This window comes from Tamandua tetradactyla, chromosome 14 (genome assembly GCF_023851605.1).
Source record: "Tamandua tetradactyla isolate mTamTet1 chromosome 14, mTamTet1.pri, whole genome shotgun sequence".
Lineage (NCBI taxonomy): Eukaryota > Metazoa > Chordata > Mammalia > Pilosa > Myrmecophagidae > Tamandua > Tamandua tetradactyla.
This window is the reverse complement of record NC_135340.1, coordinates 36,905,005-36,922,824: the sequence shown is the minus strand read 5'-3', so window position 1 is coordinate 36,922,824 and position 17,820 is coordinate 36,905,005. Positions and strand designations below refer to the sequence as shown.

At 34.0% G+C, this 17,820-nt stretch overlaps 1 protein-coding gene and 1 pseudogene across 1 annotated transcript; both read right to left on the bottom strand.

The window, feature by feature from the left end:
* Nucleotides 1-1,883: 1,883 nt before the first annotated feature.
* LOC143654933 (olfactory receptor 4K14-like) lies at nt 1,884-2,822 on the bottom strand. The gene has a single exon (XM_077126551.1). The coding sequence runs from the start codon at nt 2,820-2,822 to the stop codon at nt 1,884-1,886; it is 939 nt and encodes a 312-aa protein (XP_076982666.1).
* A 12,923-nt stretch (nt 2,823-15,745) lies between these two features.
* LOC143655310 (olfactory receptor 4K17-like) lies at nt 15,746-16,679 on the bottom strand (annotated as a pseudogene).
* Between the last annotated feature and the right edge of the window lie 1,141 nt (nt 16,680-17,820).

Genomic DNA, 17,820 nt, shown 5'->3' with positions numbered 1-17,820 from the left:
ATGAATAAAATATTTGCTTCTCATCTTCACAGTTTTAATCTCTTTTTGTATCCTTAAAAAGGATACTGCCACCAAGTTACACAACAATATTCCTAATAAATTGGAAATTAAAACTATAAGATATTTCAGGTTTTTTCTAGGGAATGTACACATCTACCAGTAATATATGTGGAGATGATTCCAGTAGAAACTATTAGGATTTTAGGAGAATCTGCCTATCTGATAATGTGTAAACAGTAAGCTCAGATATAATGATGAAAAGGTACTGAAATGTTTGAGTTGAGAGCATGTATTATTAAGATATTATTAAGATTTATTATAAGATCATATAAGCTGTTTCTTTATATCCTTTTCCCTTATCCATTTTAAAATTTCTAGGAAAGACATACAAGTAGTCATTTATATTCAGGTTGGTCTTATAAGGACATACAAAAGTATAAAGGTACCCAACGGCTGTGTAAGAGAAAGTTACATAAAACAGAGAGTGAAGGCAAATGTGGTAAATAATTATGTATAACCACAGTGAGGAAGAGAGGTTAGAGGCTATGTAGATACAACCAAATACTTTGCTATTAGTCTTTAAACACCATGACTTAAGTGGTGTTACATTCTCAATTTATATTACATGATCAAACTAGATTCCATGTTATGCAGTTTCAAGGTTTATTTTTTATATTTTGTTAGATTAATGGGTGACATTCTGTATTTTATTCTTGGCAAGATCTATTATTTCACTTTCTTTGCAGGAAATATTTTTTTAGCATTTTGCAGTGTCTATAATATATAACTAATCCTAGAAAAAGATTCATCTCTGAATCTCATGTAGACAAAGAACAAATCTATGTTCCTTTGAAAGAATTTAATTCACACCTATGTATTTCATTTTTTTCATTTGCAATATTGAATAACAATAAAAGTAGTTAAGTAATATCTAAAACAATGATATAGAGTAGGCGCTCAAGGATGATAACTGCATTATCTTATTCTACTATTTTGTTTACATTGTTCCCATATTAAGAGAAATAAAAACCGCTTGTGTGCTTGTTTTATTTTTAAATTTTATTTTTAATTCTTTAAACTTAATTTCAATCTATTTAAAATATAATTCTGTAAGAAATACAAAACATTTTTTTATGATTTAAATCATACATGTACTTATTAATACATGTAAGACATGATCCCTTCCCTTAAGTAGAATACATTTCAGGAGATTACCTTTTGCATAAATGGTTAATGAGCATTTAAAGCATAAGTTTCAAATCTTGTGAGAGACCCAACTAAGGAAATACCAATAGACTTTTAAGTTTTTTACTCCTATTGAGTCAGTACAAACCAATATGGAATAACCATTGCTGTTACTGCTTATTTCTTACCACTTTCACTTCTCCACCTTTATTCTTCACATTTTTTCCTGTTTTGGTAGGAAGATAGGTTAAGAAAAAAGTAATAATTTAGTTGCCTTTTGATAAAAGGTGAGTGAAAGGTTTGAGAGGAATGGTTAATGTTCTGGAAACACATTATTTCCAAATGGAGATAAGAGATGTTTCAGGGGAATTTAACTAATTTATGTTCCAAAAGAGAGATATATGGCTGTGCTGAAAGTATTTCAAATTTCCATTGAACATATTTTAAGACAAAGGAGGATTGACTGGATAATTCCTCCATAAAGAAGGATCATTAATATTTGGTTTTGAGAGTAATGTTTCATGGTATTACATTGAATGATTAATATTTTTTGTAATTCCCTGAATTATATTCAACATATCCCTGCATCTGAAGATGGACATGACATGCAGATATAAACTAAATACCTGGGAATTTCAGCCTAAATCACAAGGTCATTATGTTAGCAAATTAAAGTGCTCATATTAGGTCTTGGAGCATTAAAATTTTCTCTTGAAATCTATGTAAGAGCTTCTAAATCTCTTCATAGCACTTTTTATCTCTTTATTTCTCATGGTATAAATGGATGGATTCAAAAGAGGGGTGATAACAGAATAAAACACAGCAAGAAATTTGTCCACCCAAGTAATGCTGAGTGGCCACACATAAATGAAGATGCAGGGCCCAAAGAAGAGTACCACCACCGTGATATGGGCAGTGCAGGTGGACAGTGCCTGCGATGTACCTGTTTTAGAGCTTTGGTGGACAATTAAGAGAATGTATGTGTAGGATATCAGTAACAGAATAAAGCAGGTCATGGCTAGGACCCCACTGTCAGAATTCATTAGTATTCCCAAAGTATAAGAATCCATGCATGCAAGCTTGATCAGCAGTGGTATATCACAGAAGAAGCTGTCTATTTCCCTGGGGCCACAGAAGGGTAGCCGCACAATCACAGCCATTTGACTCATGGCATGCACGAAGCCAATTGTCCAGGAAACCACCACCAACCCAATGCACTTTCGCGAGCTCATAATGGTAGAGTAGTGCAGAGGCTTGCAGATGGCCACGTAGTGGTCATAGGCCATCACCACCAATAGCACCATCTCGCCCCCTCCAATAAAATGGACAAAAAGGATCTGGCACATGCAGCCTCCAAAGGAAATGTTCTTACTCTCCCTGAGAAAGTCTGTGATCATCTTAGGTGTGGGAATTGAGGAAAGAAATATATCAACAAATGACAAATTGGCCAACAAGAAGTACATGGGGGAATGGAGATGGAGGTCAGTGATGATTAAGATCATGATAACAATATTTCCAAGTACAATAGTTAGGTAAAGCACCAAAAATATCATTAAGAGTAAAATTTTCATATTCCATGAATGGCTAAGTCCCAGGAGCACAAATTCTGAAACAAGAGATTGATTTTCTTTATCCATTTTATTCAGGGTTTACTTCAATAAAACCTAGAGAGAAAGGTAGATAGTTAATGGGTTGGGGATGGACATTTACTTTTAAAATTTTGCATTTACTTAAGAATTTTAGTACACATATTTGAATGTGAAAAGTATAATTATATAGACAAATATTAGCCACATACACAATTTTATGTTAAAAAGATGTTTAAAAGACTAAAATTTTCTTCCCAGAGATGGATTCTTAAACAAAGAAGATAGGATTCTTAAATGAAAGATTTATTGTGGGAGTACCCTGAAGAGAAAAAATGATGAAAGCAGGAGAAGGTAACGTGAAAGGGAAAGAAAAGATTGTGTTCCCTGTACACTAGCTTCAGTTTACTTGTCCAGTAAAAAGAGTCTGAGTAGAACACTAGATTATGTCATATCCTTAGGGAGATACTAGGAAACTAATATTGAAATTCAAAACAAAACATTACAGCTTTTTGATTTGTATAACAGTTCCTTCAAGTCTTAGATGAATATTTCCTCTAAGAATCATAAAATTAAATCTCTAGATTTATGCCCTAAAATATATGGTGACTCAACATAGGATATATGATTTAAAGAGCTGTATAATAAATACCCAGGCATGATGATTCTGATGTAAGAAGAGGTACATAATATATCATTAACATAAATCAACAATTAAATTGAATTCATTTAGTTTATTAAATATTTTGAAAATCTTTTGGGTGGACATGTAAGAAAAGGACTAAAAATTGGGAGGAAATTCAGACTAATATTTTAACTTCAGGGGCTCTGAATAGAAATTCTCTGAAACTCAAGTATATCAGTAAATGCCCTTTATCTTTATTTATGTCATTAAATGCCAAGAAAATTCATAGGAATTAAAATATTGCAATCTCCTAGAAATATTACAAAAATTAAAAAAAACTATAAAGTAAGATAATAATACAGACATGTAAGCAATGAATGCATCTGACTGTTGGGGTTAAGTGAATTTTGAAGTTAAAACTTAACTGTCAATTACTCAACTCTACATGTAATGATATTGCTTGCATTGATATCCAGGTAAATTGAGAATTCTGTTCATGTTGGAGAATTGAAAGATTATTGCCTATTTTCTTTCACCCTTTATTTTCATTTTCCCTTGGCTTATTTCACTTTTGTATGCCTCATCTTCCTTTATCCTTAAAATTTTCAAGAGTATAACCAAGGATAAGATACAAAAATGAAAGCCATTACTTCCCTATAAGCATTACTTTCCTGTTCTTCAATACTGAAAATCAGAAGCATAAACTAAAGATAGATAATTTAATATTCAAATTGTAGGAAGTTTCTATTTGGGTTGATAGTAAAGTTTTGGTACTGCATGGTGGTTATGGTTGCACAACATTGTGACTGTAAATAACATCATAGAATTTTATATGTGAATGTGATTAAAAGGAGATATTTTAGATTGTATATTTTATACTAGAATAAAAATTTTAAAATAAACATATGACAGTACAATACAAGCATTGAGACCTATTGTAAACAATGAATCATAGTTAATAGTCCAATTATAAAAGTGTTCTTTCATGAAGTGTAACGAATATACCACAGTAATGCAAAGTATTAGTAATAGGGTGGTATATGGGAGCTTGGTATTTTATGCATGATTTTTCTATAAACCTATAAATTCTCTAATAAAAATTTTAAAACAATAGCCTTTTCTAAAGAAATTAGGTAAAATATGCATTTGCTATGGAAAAGGAGTTATGCAATAATAGTTTCACAATTCACAAATAAGCATATCTTCCATAGTAGGGGAGATTTACTTAATTTTAATGATAATTTCCTGGTGTTTTACTTGACAGTAAAACACTTGACAGACTTGTGTTCCCTGAGAAACATGAACAATTTCTCCTTCATCTTGAAATTTAACTTTTTATCAACACATATCTTTCCAGAATAACTTTTCAATAAATGGTTCTGTATGCATTGGAAAAAGTGACATAGAAGAGAGATAATAGCAAAAATGGGAGTTCAAGTATGTGTGAGAGTGGCGTTTGTGAAAAGTCAACTGTACATTCCTAGAGAACAGTTTACCAAGAAGAATCACACTGCTTTTTAAAATTCATATTTTGTAATATTTGATATTACTCTATTAATATTAATGTGATATTTAGAAAATAAGTAGAAACCATGGACTTTTAAATTAGTCACTCTATTACTGAATCATCTTGTGACTATGTGTTAAACCTATTTCTGTTTCCATTTCCTTACTTGTAAAAACCAACCAACCAACCAACAAAAAATATGCTCAATGTATTATGCTTGTTGTGAAAATAAATGAAAAAGGCATAGAGAACTTAAAACTTTCCTGAAACACAGACCAGGTTTAGTAAATACTACTTGTTCTCAATCTCTTTTTATTCAAGTGAATCTTAAAGCAGTACATTTGCAAAATTTACTGCCAACAAACACTATATAGTCAATGAACTTCCTTCTGAACCAAAATCAATCAGCCCTCTTTCTTTAAAATATACACTACTTAAACTTTCTCTAAATTAACATATAATATACTCAGCAACTTGATAGGATGTACAAATGCAAAATATACATGCTGCTTGTTCTCAAAGAACATAAAATTGACTTCTCTTTATGTCCAAGAGGAATATTCAGCATTTTAAGAGCACTTACAAAAGGCAATTATATGTTTGTTGTTAAATCACCTTTGAAATTCTTTGAGGGAGAACTTTCACAAATATGGACACTGAAAAATCTGGGATTAGTTAAATTGAAAAATTAAAGGAGATGAATTGGGTTGTTATTTTAGGGGCATTAAAATATAGCACCAAAATTTTCATCCTCTTTTAGATGCAGCATCCTTCCATAAATACTTTTTATTTAAATGACAACCCCAAAACAGTGTGAGAGTCTCAGAGTCTACTTTACAAGGGGAAACTTGGACACAAACAGTTAGTAGATTTCCTGAGATACACATAGAATTGGTAAGGTACCTAAGGAGTATCCCATCTCCTTCTTTTCTTTTTTTATTGGTTTATGTGTTTTAATGCTATCTCCTTTGTTACTCAGTTTTATATCACGTCTTCCTGAATATGTAATTGCATTTATTTCTATGTCTATATTTAATGTTAGCTTAGCTTTGCATTTTTACCTGTATCTTTTAAAAAGCGAGGGACCACTAAATAAAAGAAGGCTGGAAGCTGCTAATGATAAGTAGCCCTCAAAGAAATATGATCTTCCAAAGCAGACCTCAGAGCACATCTGAGGCAGTGCATTATGTTGGTGTGCAAACTAGTGTCAAACACACTACTGTGAATCCAGTCCTGGGTAAGGAGATGAAAACCTGTGAATTAACTTCTGAAAAGATCAGAAGCTAAACAAGCTATTCTTAACTACAAGCCTAACAGGTATGTGTGGCACAGGTACATTGAAATATATTTTTAAATTATCTTAAGAGAATCAAAGAGACAGAAGATGACTTACCATATACAAATTTTCTCTGAGACCAGATTCCTCTGATAAAATCTTGAGATAGCATCCATGTTTTGGAGGAGACAGTATCTGTGGGAGAACTTGCCCTCAGCCTGACATATATTCACCATTGGAAGGAGCCCCATGGGTGAATTTTCCTATTCTATATTCTGGACAGAACAGGAATCAAGGAATTAAATTATTTTGCATTTCTCTTAGGGAATTATGTGTTAATAATGATATGAACTTTAGCTTGCCCTTAAAATCAGAAAGAAGAGTCAAGAAAAATCACATATAAATCACATATAAAGCAGCTAAGAGTTAAAAATTACTGAGGTTTTAAATAATTCTTCATTTGACCTCTAAGTGCTAAATAGATGTCTTCTGCATTCTTGCTCTTTAACTAGATGCACAAAATTACATTTAATTAAGAGTTCAGTTCCAGTTGCAAGAGAATTCATATCCTGACTAGTAGGTATATGAGCATCAGCAAAAGATTCAAAATGAACCTCAGTCAAGAATTTTCAATCATTACATGTTTTATATTTTTCCTACTATCTGCTTTATAATATGCCTCAGTCTAATGAACAACTTTTCAGTGGAATTTTTTTTGCTTGGTATGTACTTCATCAAAATAATTTTATAGAAGTCTTTTCTCTCTCTAATTTAGGTTGGAAGGGAAAAAATAAATGGGAGTACATTGCTTTATAACACATTAGGAAGTGAACAGAAAACAATAAAGAGCCTCAATGGGCTTTAGAGAAATAAATGGGATGAAGGAGAATGTGAAGTACCATTCTATTTGTCTTTATGTTACTGGAAAATCCCAAAACAAAAGAAGATAGACTTTAGAGTCTTTATGAAATATAAAAGTTGTTTATTATATGTTGACTACTGCTATACTATTTTATAAATGGTATAATGAAGAAATGCAAATGGCATGATTAGACAGTGTCTTACTACAACAGGGGTTTAAGGGATGCAATTCTGTGCATCCATAATTTGGTAAATAGGGAAATTCTATTGATTTAGCAAAGAAGTAGTGTTGATTCTTTAACATGCTCTCTTCTAGGCATGGGTAATAAGGCTTGGTGAGGTTGAATCACTCAACTCTGTCCTCATCACAATCATATGTTTTAGTAGGTGCCTTTGCTTCAATATTTTAAGATAACTTCAGATGAGTCACTTCAGGCTCTATCCCAGACATATACACCTCCTGCTTCAATAGCTCACAGCTCCAAGGGTGGAATGCACTACATTCCATGTCCACCATCCCATCCCCACTGGCTAGAGCTTCACTTTTATCCGCATTACTCCCCTAACAACGGTGAAGGGATTTTATTTCTATACAATCTTACTAATGCTTTTTATATTCCGTTTTTTTTTGGTTGTTGTCATCCTAATCAGAGTGATGTGACATCTCATTGAATTTTTATAAATGTTTCTTATTGTTATATATAATATACATACAAAGAAAAGAAAGAAAAAAACAATGATTTTCAAAGTACATTTCAACAAGTAGTTACAGAACAAATTTCAGAGTTTGTTTTGGATTACTGTTCTACTATTTCAGATTTTTCTTTCTAGCTGCTCCGAAACACTGGAGGATTCTTGCTTCCTATGGACCAGAGCTTGAAGTACATTAAGGAATGATGAGAAAGACAGATGGGATCGGGGGCCTGAAGATCACCAATAACAGACAACAGACAACTTTATTTTAACCAGATCCAGCCTATATACTGCAGGGTGATAAAAGCCATGCATGCATTTCCAGAGGGAGCAGTGCTTATTTTTCAGTGTTCTCTTCCTTCATACTTAGCATAACCATTTGGGGTAAACATTCTCTTCCTATCAGACTGTTCTATGTAACAATCTCCTCAGTTTACTGCCACCACCACCCTGATGCCAACTGCTCCCCACAAATTCTGCGGATCTTGTTTTAACCCTTGCTCCTACAGAGGATAAAAGAAGTATTTTTTTCTATTTCCCATGAAAAATAACAAATATACAAAGAGCAATAAATTTCAAAGCACATTACAACAATTAGCTCGTAGAACAGATTTCAGAATTTGGAATGGATTACAATCCCACAATGTTAAATTCTTAATTCTAGCTGCTCTAAGTTACTGGAGACTAAAAGAAGTATCAATATAATGATTCAGAAATCATACTTGCTTGTTAAACCTTATCTTCTTTCTATAACTCCACCATCAGCTTTGATCTTTCTCCCACTCTTTAGGGGTATTTGGGCTATGCCCATTCTAACTTTTTCATGTTGGAAGGGGCTATAAATAACACGGGATCAGGAATGGAATCAGTTAATGTCTGGAGAGGCTGACTTCTCTGTGTTTTAAGACTCATCTGGTCTAAGGACCCATCTGGAGGATGTAGGTTTCTGAAAGTTACCCTAGTGCATGAAACCTTTGTAGAACCTTATATGTTCCTTAGGATTGCTTGGAATGGTTTTGGTTAGGGTTTGCCAAATTATGATAGGTAGCAATGTCTAACTCAAGTTTGCCTAAGAGTGACCTCCAGAGTAGCTGCTCAAATCATTTGAACTCTCTCAGCCACTGCTGTTTTAGTTTTACACTTTCCCCCCCTTTGGCTCAGGATGGCATTGTTGTTCCCATGGCACAATGTCCAGACTCATCCCTGGAAGTCATCTCCCCTGCCACCAAAGAGACTTTCACACCTGGATGTCAGGTCCCATGTACTACTGCCTTTTGAGGGACAATTTGGCTTGGTACAGAATTCTTGGCAGAATCTTGGTACAGATTCTCTTTCAGGATCTTAAATACATCATACACTGCTTTCCCACCTCCATAGTGCCTGCTGAGATGTATGAATTTTGTCTTATGTGGTTTTCTTTGTATGTATTTGATTGTTTTTCTCTTGCTGCTTTCAGGATTTTCTTCTTTTCAACATTTGGCAGACTGATTAGTATGCATCTTGGGGTAGGCCTATTTGGATTTCTTCTATTTGAAGTTTGTTGGGCTTCTTTGATTGGCATATTTATTTATGTCCTTTGTAAGGGTTGAGAAGTTTTTTCCCATTAACTCTTCCACTAACCTTCATAGCCCTTTACTCTTCTCCTTCTGGGATGCTGATGATTCTTAGATTTGAGTACTTTGTTTTGCCCATCATTTTCTTGAGATCCAATTCAAAAACTTTCCATCATTTTTACCATTCGCTATTTTGTGTATTTGAAATCAGTTGTTCTATCCTCTATTTCAGTCATTCTTTCTTCTGCCTTTTCAAATCTTCTGTGGTGTGTCTCTAGTATATTTTTATTTGGCCTACAGCATTATTAATCTCTGTGATACCTGATATTTTTCTATGTATTCTTTTAAATTCCTCTTTATCCTCTTCTACTGCCTTCTTGACTTCATTAAGTCATCAATCACCTGACTGATTTCATTTAGTAAAGTTAAATGAACATCTTGGAACAGACCTTGGAACAATAATCAAAGTTAGATGAACATCTTTGATTATTGTTCCAAGGTCTGTGTCTCCTCTGTTGTTTTAATTTGGTCATTAGACTGTGCTGTATCTTTCTCTTCTGTTGTTTTAATTGGTCATTAGACTGTGCTATATCTTTCTGCATCTTGATAGGCTTAGTGATCTTCTGTTGCTTTTGAGGGATGTAAATATCTTGACAGATTTACTTTAGATATTGATTTCCTTCAGTGGTCTAAAGTTTTGTATTTGCAAGATGGATGTGGAGCAGGATGTGGGGTGGGGCACAACAATGTAGTGATGGGTTGCACCTGTATAGACACAGGTTGGGGCTACTATCATTGGTACTTGAGAGCATGGAATTCATAGTCCAGGGTTGTACCCTTGGGGTGGGGTACAGTAGCAAGATGCAGCATTGGGGACACAGAGGTAAGGTGTGGTAGGAGGTAAATGGAGGGGCTGTGCAGATACACAGGGGCTGGTGAACAGGCAGGATGTAGGTGGGTGCATGGAGTGTGGGTTTCATGGATATCAAGGTGTGGGTTAGGTGGCCACAGAAGTGGAGGTCTCATTGAGGTTTGCTTTTTTTTTTGTTTTGATTTGTTCATTTGTTTGTTTGTTTTTGCATGGGCAGACTCCAGGAATCAAACCCAGGTTTCTGGGATGGCAGGCGAGAATTTTGCCTGCTGAACCACCATGGCTTCTCCCCCTCCACTGAGTGTTTTCTTTTTTCTTTTTTTTCCTCCATTGAGTTTTGATGTGCATTTTCTTAATGATTAATGATAGTGAAAAACTTTTGTGCTTCTTGGTATTTGTATATCTACCTTATGGAAATATCAAACTCATGCTCTTTGCCCATTTTAAAATAGGGTTGTTAAAGCTTTTTGTTGTTTTGTTGCAAGTTCTTTATATATTATGGATACTAGACACTTCTAGCATTTATTTATTGCAAGTAGTTTTTCATATTATATATGTTATCTTTTCACTTTTTTGGTAATGACCTTTGATGCAGAAAAGTTTTAATTTTGAAGAAATCTAATTTATCTATTTTTCTTTTGTTGTCATATTTAAGAATTTTGTGTCATATCTAAGAATTAATTGTCTAATCTAAGGCCATGAAGATTTACCACTATATTTTCTTCTAATAAGTTTTTGGCTTTAACTCATATTTAGGATGTTTAGGTAAATCTTCATGGCCATATAAAGATCGTGATCAAATTCATACCTTTATATGTGGCCTCAAGTAATCTGGACTAAAGCACTCCATTTAACATTTCTTGTAAGGCAGGTCTATTTGGAATGAAGTCTATTAGCTCTTGTTTATCTGGGAATATCTTTATTTCTTTCTTATTATTGGGATAATTTTGCAGGGTGCAGAATTCCTGATTGGAAGTTTGTTCAGCATGTTAAAATTTTCTTCCCACTTCTTTCCTACTTGTTTTGTTTGGGGTTTAAATTAAGCTGTTAATCTTATTGACAAATGTTTGTACATGAGAATTCACTTTTCTCTTGCTGCTTTAAGAAGTCTATATGTCATTTCCTTTCAACAATTTGATTAAATGCATTTCAATGTGGATCTCTTTCCTTTATATATCTTGTAATATATTAAGCTTCTTGGATGTGTAGGTTTATGTTCTTATCAAATTGGGTAATTTTCTCTTCCATTATTTCTTTAAATATTTCTTCTGCTTTTTTTCTCTCTCTCTCCTCTCAATTTGGGATACCCATTATGCCTATGTTGATATACTTGTTGGTGCTTTACAGTTCTCATGGGCTCTGTGAATTTTTATTTATTCTTTCATTAATTGACACAGCTTCAAGTTTGCTGTTTCTTTATGTTGCATGTCAGAATCTTCTATTGTAATCCTCCAATCAGCTTTTCATTTCAGTTATGGTATTTTTCAGCTCTACAATTCCCTTGGGTCACATTTTTCAATATCTAACACTTTATTGATATTTTCTATTTGCTTCTATACTGTTCTCTTGGTCTCCTTTAGCTTTTTATTCACTGTTTCCATTAGCTTTTGAGCATATTTAAGGCAATTGACTTAGATTTGTTTTTTTGTGCATACTGCATCTGTCTTCCCTCAAAAGGTTTCTCTAAGTTTTTCATGTAAATGGGTTACAGATTTTTCTTTGTATGTTTTGTTATTTTTTTGTTCAAAACTTAACATTTTGAATATTCAATAGGGTATATCTGGAAATTAGATTGTTCCCTTTCCCAGGTTTTCCATAGTCATATTCACCTTCATTCTGTTTATTGAACAGTATTCTTTTACATGTGTGTTCTCTAACGTTCCTGTTCCTTTCACTTATGTTTGGCTAGTGTTTTGGCATAGATTTCCTTTAACATCAAGAAGAAAAAGGAAAAAAATATATGAGAAACAGCAGAAAAAAATTAATGAACAATATAAAAATAATGTGTCTCCTGGTGTTTGTGGATTGGCTGTTTCTTCAATGCTTTTTGAGACCATTGACAACTTAACCAAAATTAAAAAAAATAAAAACAGAAATAATCTCTTCCTAGCTTTTCCTTTTATCTTTACCCTAGCTGTGTCTTTATATATGGAGTGTGTTTCTGGTAGGTAGCATAAATTTAGGTCTGTATTCATAATGTACATTGGTCATTTTCTTATTTTCTGATCTCCTTTGTTGGCTTTGATATCAGAATAATACTGCCTCCATAAAATGTTAAAAGTGATGCATAGTCCTCCATTGTGAAAATTGGTATTAATTCTTTCTTAAATAATTGACAGAATTCATCAGTGAATTTCTCTTGGCATGAGATTTTCTTTCTTGGAAGTGTTTTTAACAACTAATGCAATCTGTTTGCTTCTTATAGATCTGCTCATATTTTTCATTTTTTGGAAGTAGGTTTCGGTAATTTGTGTCTTTCAGAACATTTTTCATTTCATGTAAATTATCTAGTTTGTTGTCAAACAGCAAATACACAAGTCCTTTATAATACTTTTTATTTCTGTATGGATGTTGGAGAACCCCCACACTGTGATCAACAATTATTTTCCACAATGAGCCTGGGGCATGGATTTCCCATGTTCCACTCCAAATATGTTCAGCTCCCTCAGGCAGGGCCATGCAGCTGTAAGTCCTCACAACTTCACATATTCATACAAGGCAGAACATCTACAACATAGAGTATGAACTAAAGAACTGAAGGGATGGGAGCTACCAGGTTTCATAGCCCTACTTAGCCCTAAAGGGAATACCACCTCTGTGTTCCAGGAATCAAGCTAGAAGGAGTGGAAGTTGCCTATTCTCACAGGTTGCCCCACTTGTTCAATTAAAATTTTCACAACATGTTGCTGGGGAGAATGGGAGCAGCCTCTGGCTTAAATGTCACACCATCCCAAAGTCCCAATTGCCTTCCATCTATTTTATTGAATAAATTATTCACAATAGTGTTGTATGGCCTTTGGTCAATTTGAAAGGACTTTAAATGTTGTTTTAGGGAATTTTTGTCCAGTTTTACTTTTTTTTTTCCAAAGAGAATGACCTGCCCAGTCATCCATGTAGCCATTATGGAAGATCTGCCTCTATTTTTATTTTCTATGCTTATTTTCTTTTCATTGCTCAGAAATGGTCCTTTGTAAGAATACACTGCATTGTTTACCCATTCACTAGTTGATGAACATTTGAGTGACTTCAAATTTGGCAATTATGAATTGAGCTAATAAGAACATTTGCTTGTTTCATACTGTGGAACATACATAAATTGATTTCTTTTAGAACGTGATACACATGTGTGGTATCTTCGAGTTATGTGCCCAGAAAAAAAGTTCTTAATCTGAATCCTTTCATGTGGACCTGAACTCATTATAAATAGGAAATTTTGGTGAAGTTACATTAGGTAAGGTGTGCTCCAGATGAATCAGAATGAGTCTTAATCCCACTACTGGAGATCTTTGTACAGAAGGCCACAGAGAGAGGAGTTACTGTAAAAAAAATTAAAGCCTGCATGTTAGCAGAACATAACAGAGAGAGAAAAGCGAGCCATATACATTGCCATATGATAGAAAAGACAAGGAATTGCAAAGACAGCTGGGCAACCTGAAGATACTGACCCTGGGAGGAAGCAAGCATTCTAACCTCTTAATCCATGAATCAATATCTTCTTATTATTAAGGCAACATATTCTATTGTATTTGTTTTAGTAGCTAGGAAATGAAAACACCCTAGATAGCATTGACTACTAGTTCTAGACCTCCAACTAGAGCCCAATAACTGATTTTCCAGTATCATAAGAAATTTCTTCAAAGCTGTGTTTTCCTGTTGGCCAGTGGCATTAATGCTATACAGCATGATAAAAGCAAGTGCAAAATGATTTCAAAATATGCAAAATCTATGTATCCTAGGGCTTTTCCCTATGTATTCAAGTTCTTCATGCCCAGGAGGACGTCATTTCCCTAGGGCTTCAATCTTGGCTGGGTATTGTAGAAAAATGGAATCAATAAACTCATTTCTGATATGATATATATGTATGGCTAAAAACAAGGAGATATGTTACTGTTTGCATACTTTTTGCATCGAAATTGTTTTCTGGGTGCAGTTGAGGTCATCAGATAACTTGCTGGTCTATGTATAAAGCTGTCCCTGCACTTCCATCTCTGGCAGTGGGTATGAGCCCATGGTATGTAATGTAATAGGGAACTCTGTTTTTTGTGAAATATGAAAGAGTTCTCTAAAAACCCTACTTTCCTTAATAGAATCTGTTACTTGTTTTGAATGAACCAGATAATATTCTTTCACAGAGCCTAGTGTTCTTATTCTATTTATATTAAGGATGAGAGGTTAGTGGTGGAGGCATTTATCTGTGTACATTTATAGTAGAAGGGATTCTGAGTTCCTCTCTGTTATGCTGTTTGTGTTTTAGTTATTGTTCATGTTCACAAATTGTTGATTTGGTTTGTAGAATGCAAGATTTTCTTCATTTTCTCTCAATGAAACAGGAGGAAAGAATGTCTAAGAATTGCAATTTATTAGAAATGCATTCTAAAATAAATTGCTCATAAACATAATAGACATCCAGAAAATTCAGTGCTCAAATTTTCCCCTTCATTAAAACAACACAAAATATTTCCTTTTTGTGGCTTTATTCAGATCATTTTACTTTATTGACAGAATACACAGAATTATTTTCCTACTTCCTTCTGTATCTCTAACTAGAGATGGTGTTAGTACCTGAAATTTCTTTACTAAGGTAGCAAGGTCTTCCTTAATCATTTAACTCTATTTTTGTGATTATGGTCAAAGAGTATGTGAAAGTAGAGAAAATTACCTACTAAAACATATGTTTTTTGTTGTCACCTCTGGAATTTGCCTAGAATTATATGTGTTTAAAAGATAAATCTATGTATAGCTGCTGATTTTTATATCCTATATCATTTTCACATATCACAGCAGGAACAAAATTAAAAATTGTAAAAATATTTGCAGAGTCACAGCTTGAGAAATTTTATAGAATCTTGTTTCATTAACGGGAATTAATATAGTTGATACCTGTTTGTCAATATATTAATTTGTTGGAAAATAATAATAATCATTTAATATTAGAAATCATTATTTTAAATTCATATTATTTTTAAGAAAAAAGTCAATGTCTTTTCCAGAATGCATAGTTATTTGAATCAGTACATACTTTTTTGAAGTGCAGTGTTATAATATGGGATGATGGGAGTAACATTTGGTAATACCAGCAGACTTAAGGGACGTCTACCAAAACCCTCTTAGATTGGAGGCAGCAGGAAAAATGAATATACCTTGACAGCATAGGTAGATACTGAAACTCAGAATTTATACTTTCTTAGGTGACACCAAAAGTATTTATCAATTAATTCTTTCTTGATTTTACATCATTGTAGTAGATGATTTTTATATTCTTGCTGTATTCTTCACTTATTCATATGAATAAAATTATTTTATTTTTAGAAAGAATTCTTAAAACATTGAACATATTATTTCTATTTAAATTATATTTTTAACCTATATCACTTGTTTGTAGCTCCAAAAACACTCCAGAGTTTCTTCATGGCTGACTTCATTTCTCTATTTCTCAGAGTGTAGATAATTGGATTCAAAATGGGAGTGACAATGACGTAAAATATAGCAAGGAACTTATCCACAGAGTGGTTGCTGAAGGGCCAGATATAGATGAAAATGCATGGGCCAAAGAAGAGAATTACCACTGTAATGTGAGCCGTCAAGGTAGATCGGGCTTTGGACTGCCCAGTAGAAGAATGGTTCTTAATGGTAATGATGCTAAGGCTGTAGGAGATAAGCAAAATTGTGAAACAACTCAGGGATATCATTCCATTATTGGCAACAGTGACAATCTGTACAATGTAAGTATCTATATAGGCAAGCTTAGTAACCAGAGGAAGGTTACAGAAAATGCTGTCCACCACATTAGGACCACAGAATGGCAGGTTCTCAACAACAAGTATCTGAAACCCTGAGTGAAAAAGACCTAAGAGCCATGAGGTCACTACCAGCGAAACACACACTTTCTTGTTCATGATGGTCATGTAGTGTAGGGGCTTACAAATGGCCACATCCCTCTCATATGCCATGTAAACCAACAGTACCATTTCAACCCCACCCAGTAAGTGAAGGAGAAAGACCTACAATGAAGCATCCAGCAAAGGAAATGGTCTTATGCTTTTTAATCAAGTTCACAATCATTTTAGGGGTGGCAAAAGAAGCAAGGATCTTATCCACACAGAAGAGTTTCCCAAGGAGAAAGTACATGGGGGTGTTCAGGTTTGGGGTAGAATACACTGTGACAACAATGAGAAGGTTCCCCAAAACTGTGACTACATAGATAATAGAGAAGAGTGGAAAGAGAAAAAACTGAATATGCTGTGAACTCATGAGTCCTAGCAAAATGAATTGTGACACTTGAGACTGATTGAATTTCCCCATGGACTCCACTGTATAGTTTATGCTGCGATGACCTGTAGAGAAAAAGAAGAGGGCAGTAATTCCATGGATATTGCCAAGCTTTAGAGTCTTATGGGCCCTTCAGCATTCTTATTTGATTTAGAAATTTAATGTCATTTCCTACTATCTCTAAGAGGGAGGAAATAAACTGAAAACTACTAACTTCCTGGAAGACTCTAACTGTAGTTTATAAACAATACCCTGAACAGATTTCTTAGTTCCCTTAAGCAGTCCATAATCCCAGAGGCATGTGCTTCATTTTCATAGGTGAAAGGAGATGCTCTCATCTTCAAGGAATTTATGTTTTTGTTGGAAGTGAGATTCTTTAATTTGAATCCTTCAGGGAAAATTGAGACTGCAAAACTTCTTTAAAATCCTAATTTTAAGTGACTCAGAAAGTTACCTCTCTTCAAAACCACCTTAAGATGTTTTGTTTCCATTCTAAATCAATCCCAGGGTTTAAGGATTTTAATGCAGCATATTTAAAACTATTCTTGATAAAAAAGTGAAATGAGGTTTGGTGTGTACAACACTTCTTTCTTTTCCTTCTTAAATTCCCAGCAACCAGTAAGTGGGTTTGATCTGTACACACCTATGAAGCCTCTTTGTTAGACATAATATTTTCAAAGGTAATTGTTATTTTCCAGTATCTGCTATGGCTGTAACCCACTTTCCCACAAAGGTTTTACAAAGCCCAAAAGTTTAAAATACACCTTGTGGTTAAGCAACAGTGATGAATGTTCAATGTCTATGAGCAGCCCCATTATTTCAAACAAGGGTCACATTACGGGATGAGCATAAAAAAAAGTGAATACAAATGATATTATCTGTGGCATTTAAATGTCTTTCTTCATGCTTTCAGCTACTATGCCAAATCCCATCTCAAAGAATAAACTCTATACTTTAAAAGACTAGATTTTCCATTTTCTTTAGGCACCCACTCACACTCATGAATTCATCACTGGCCTGAAGATGAGAGAGAGGCCGCACCTATTCTAGAAGCCTCAGGCTGGGGAAAGCAATCTCTTTACTTACTACATTCAAAATTGGTAAACCATGGTGGTCTATAGAGAATGCTACATTGTATGCATGTGTGAATAAGTGTGTGTGTGTACATGTGTAT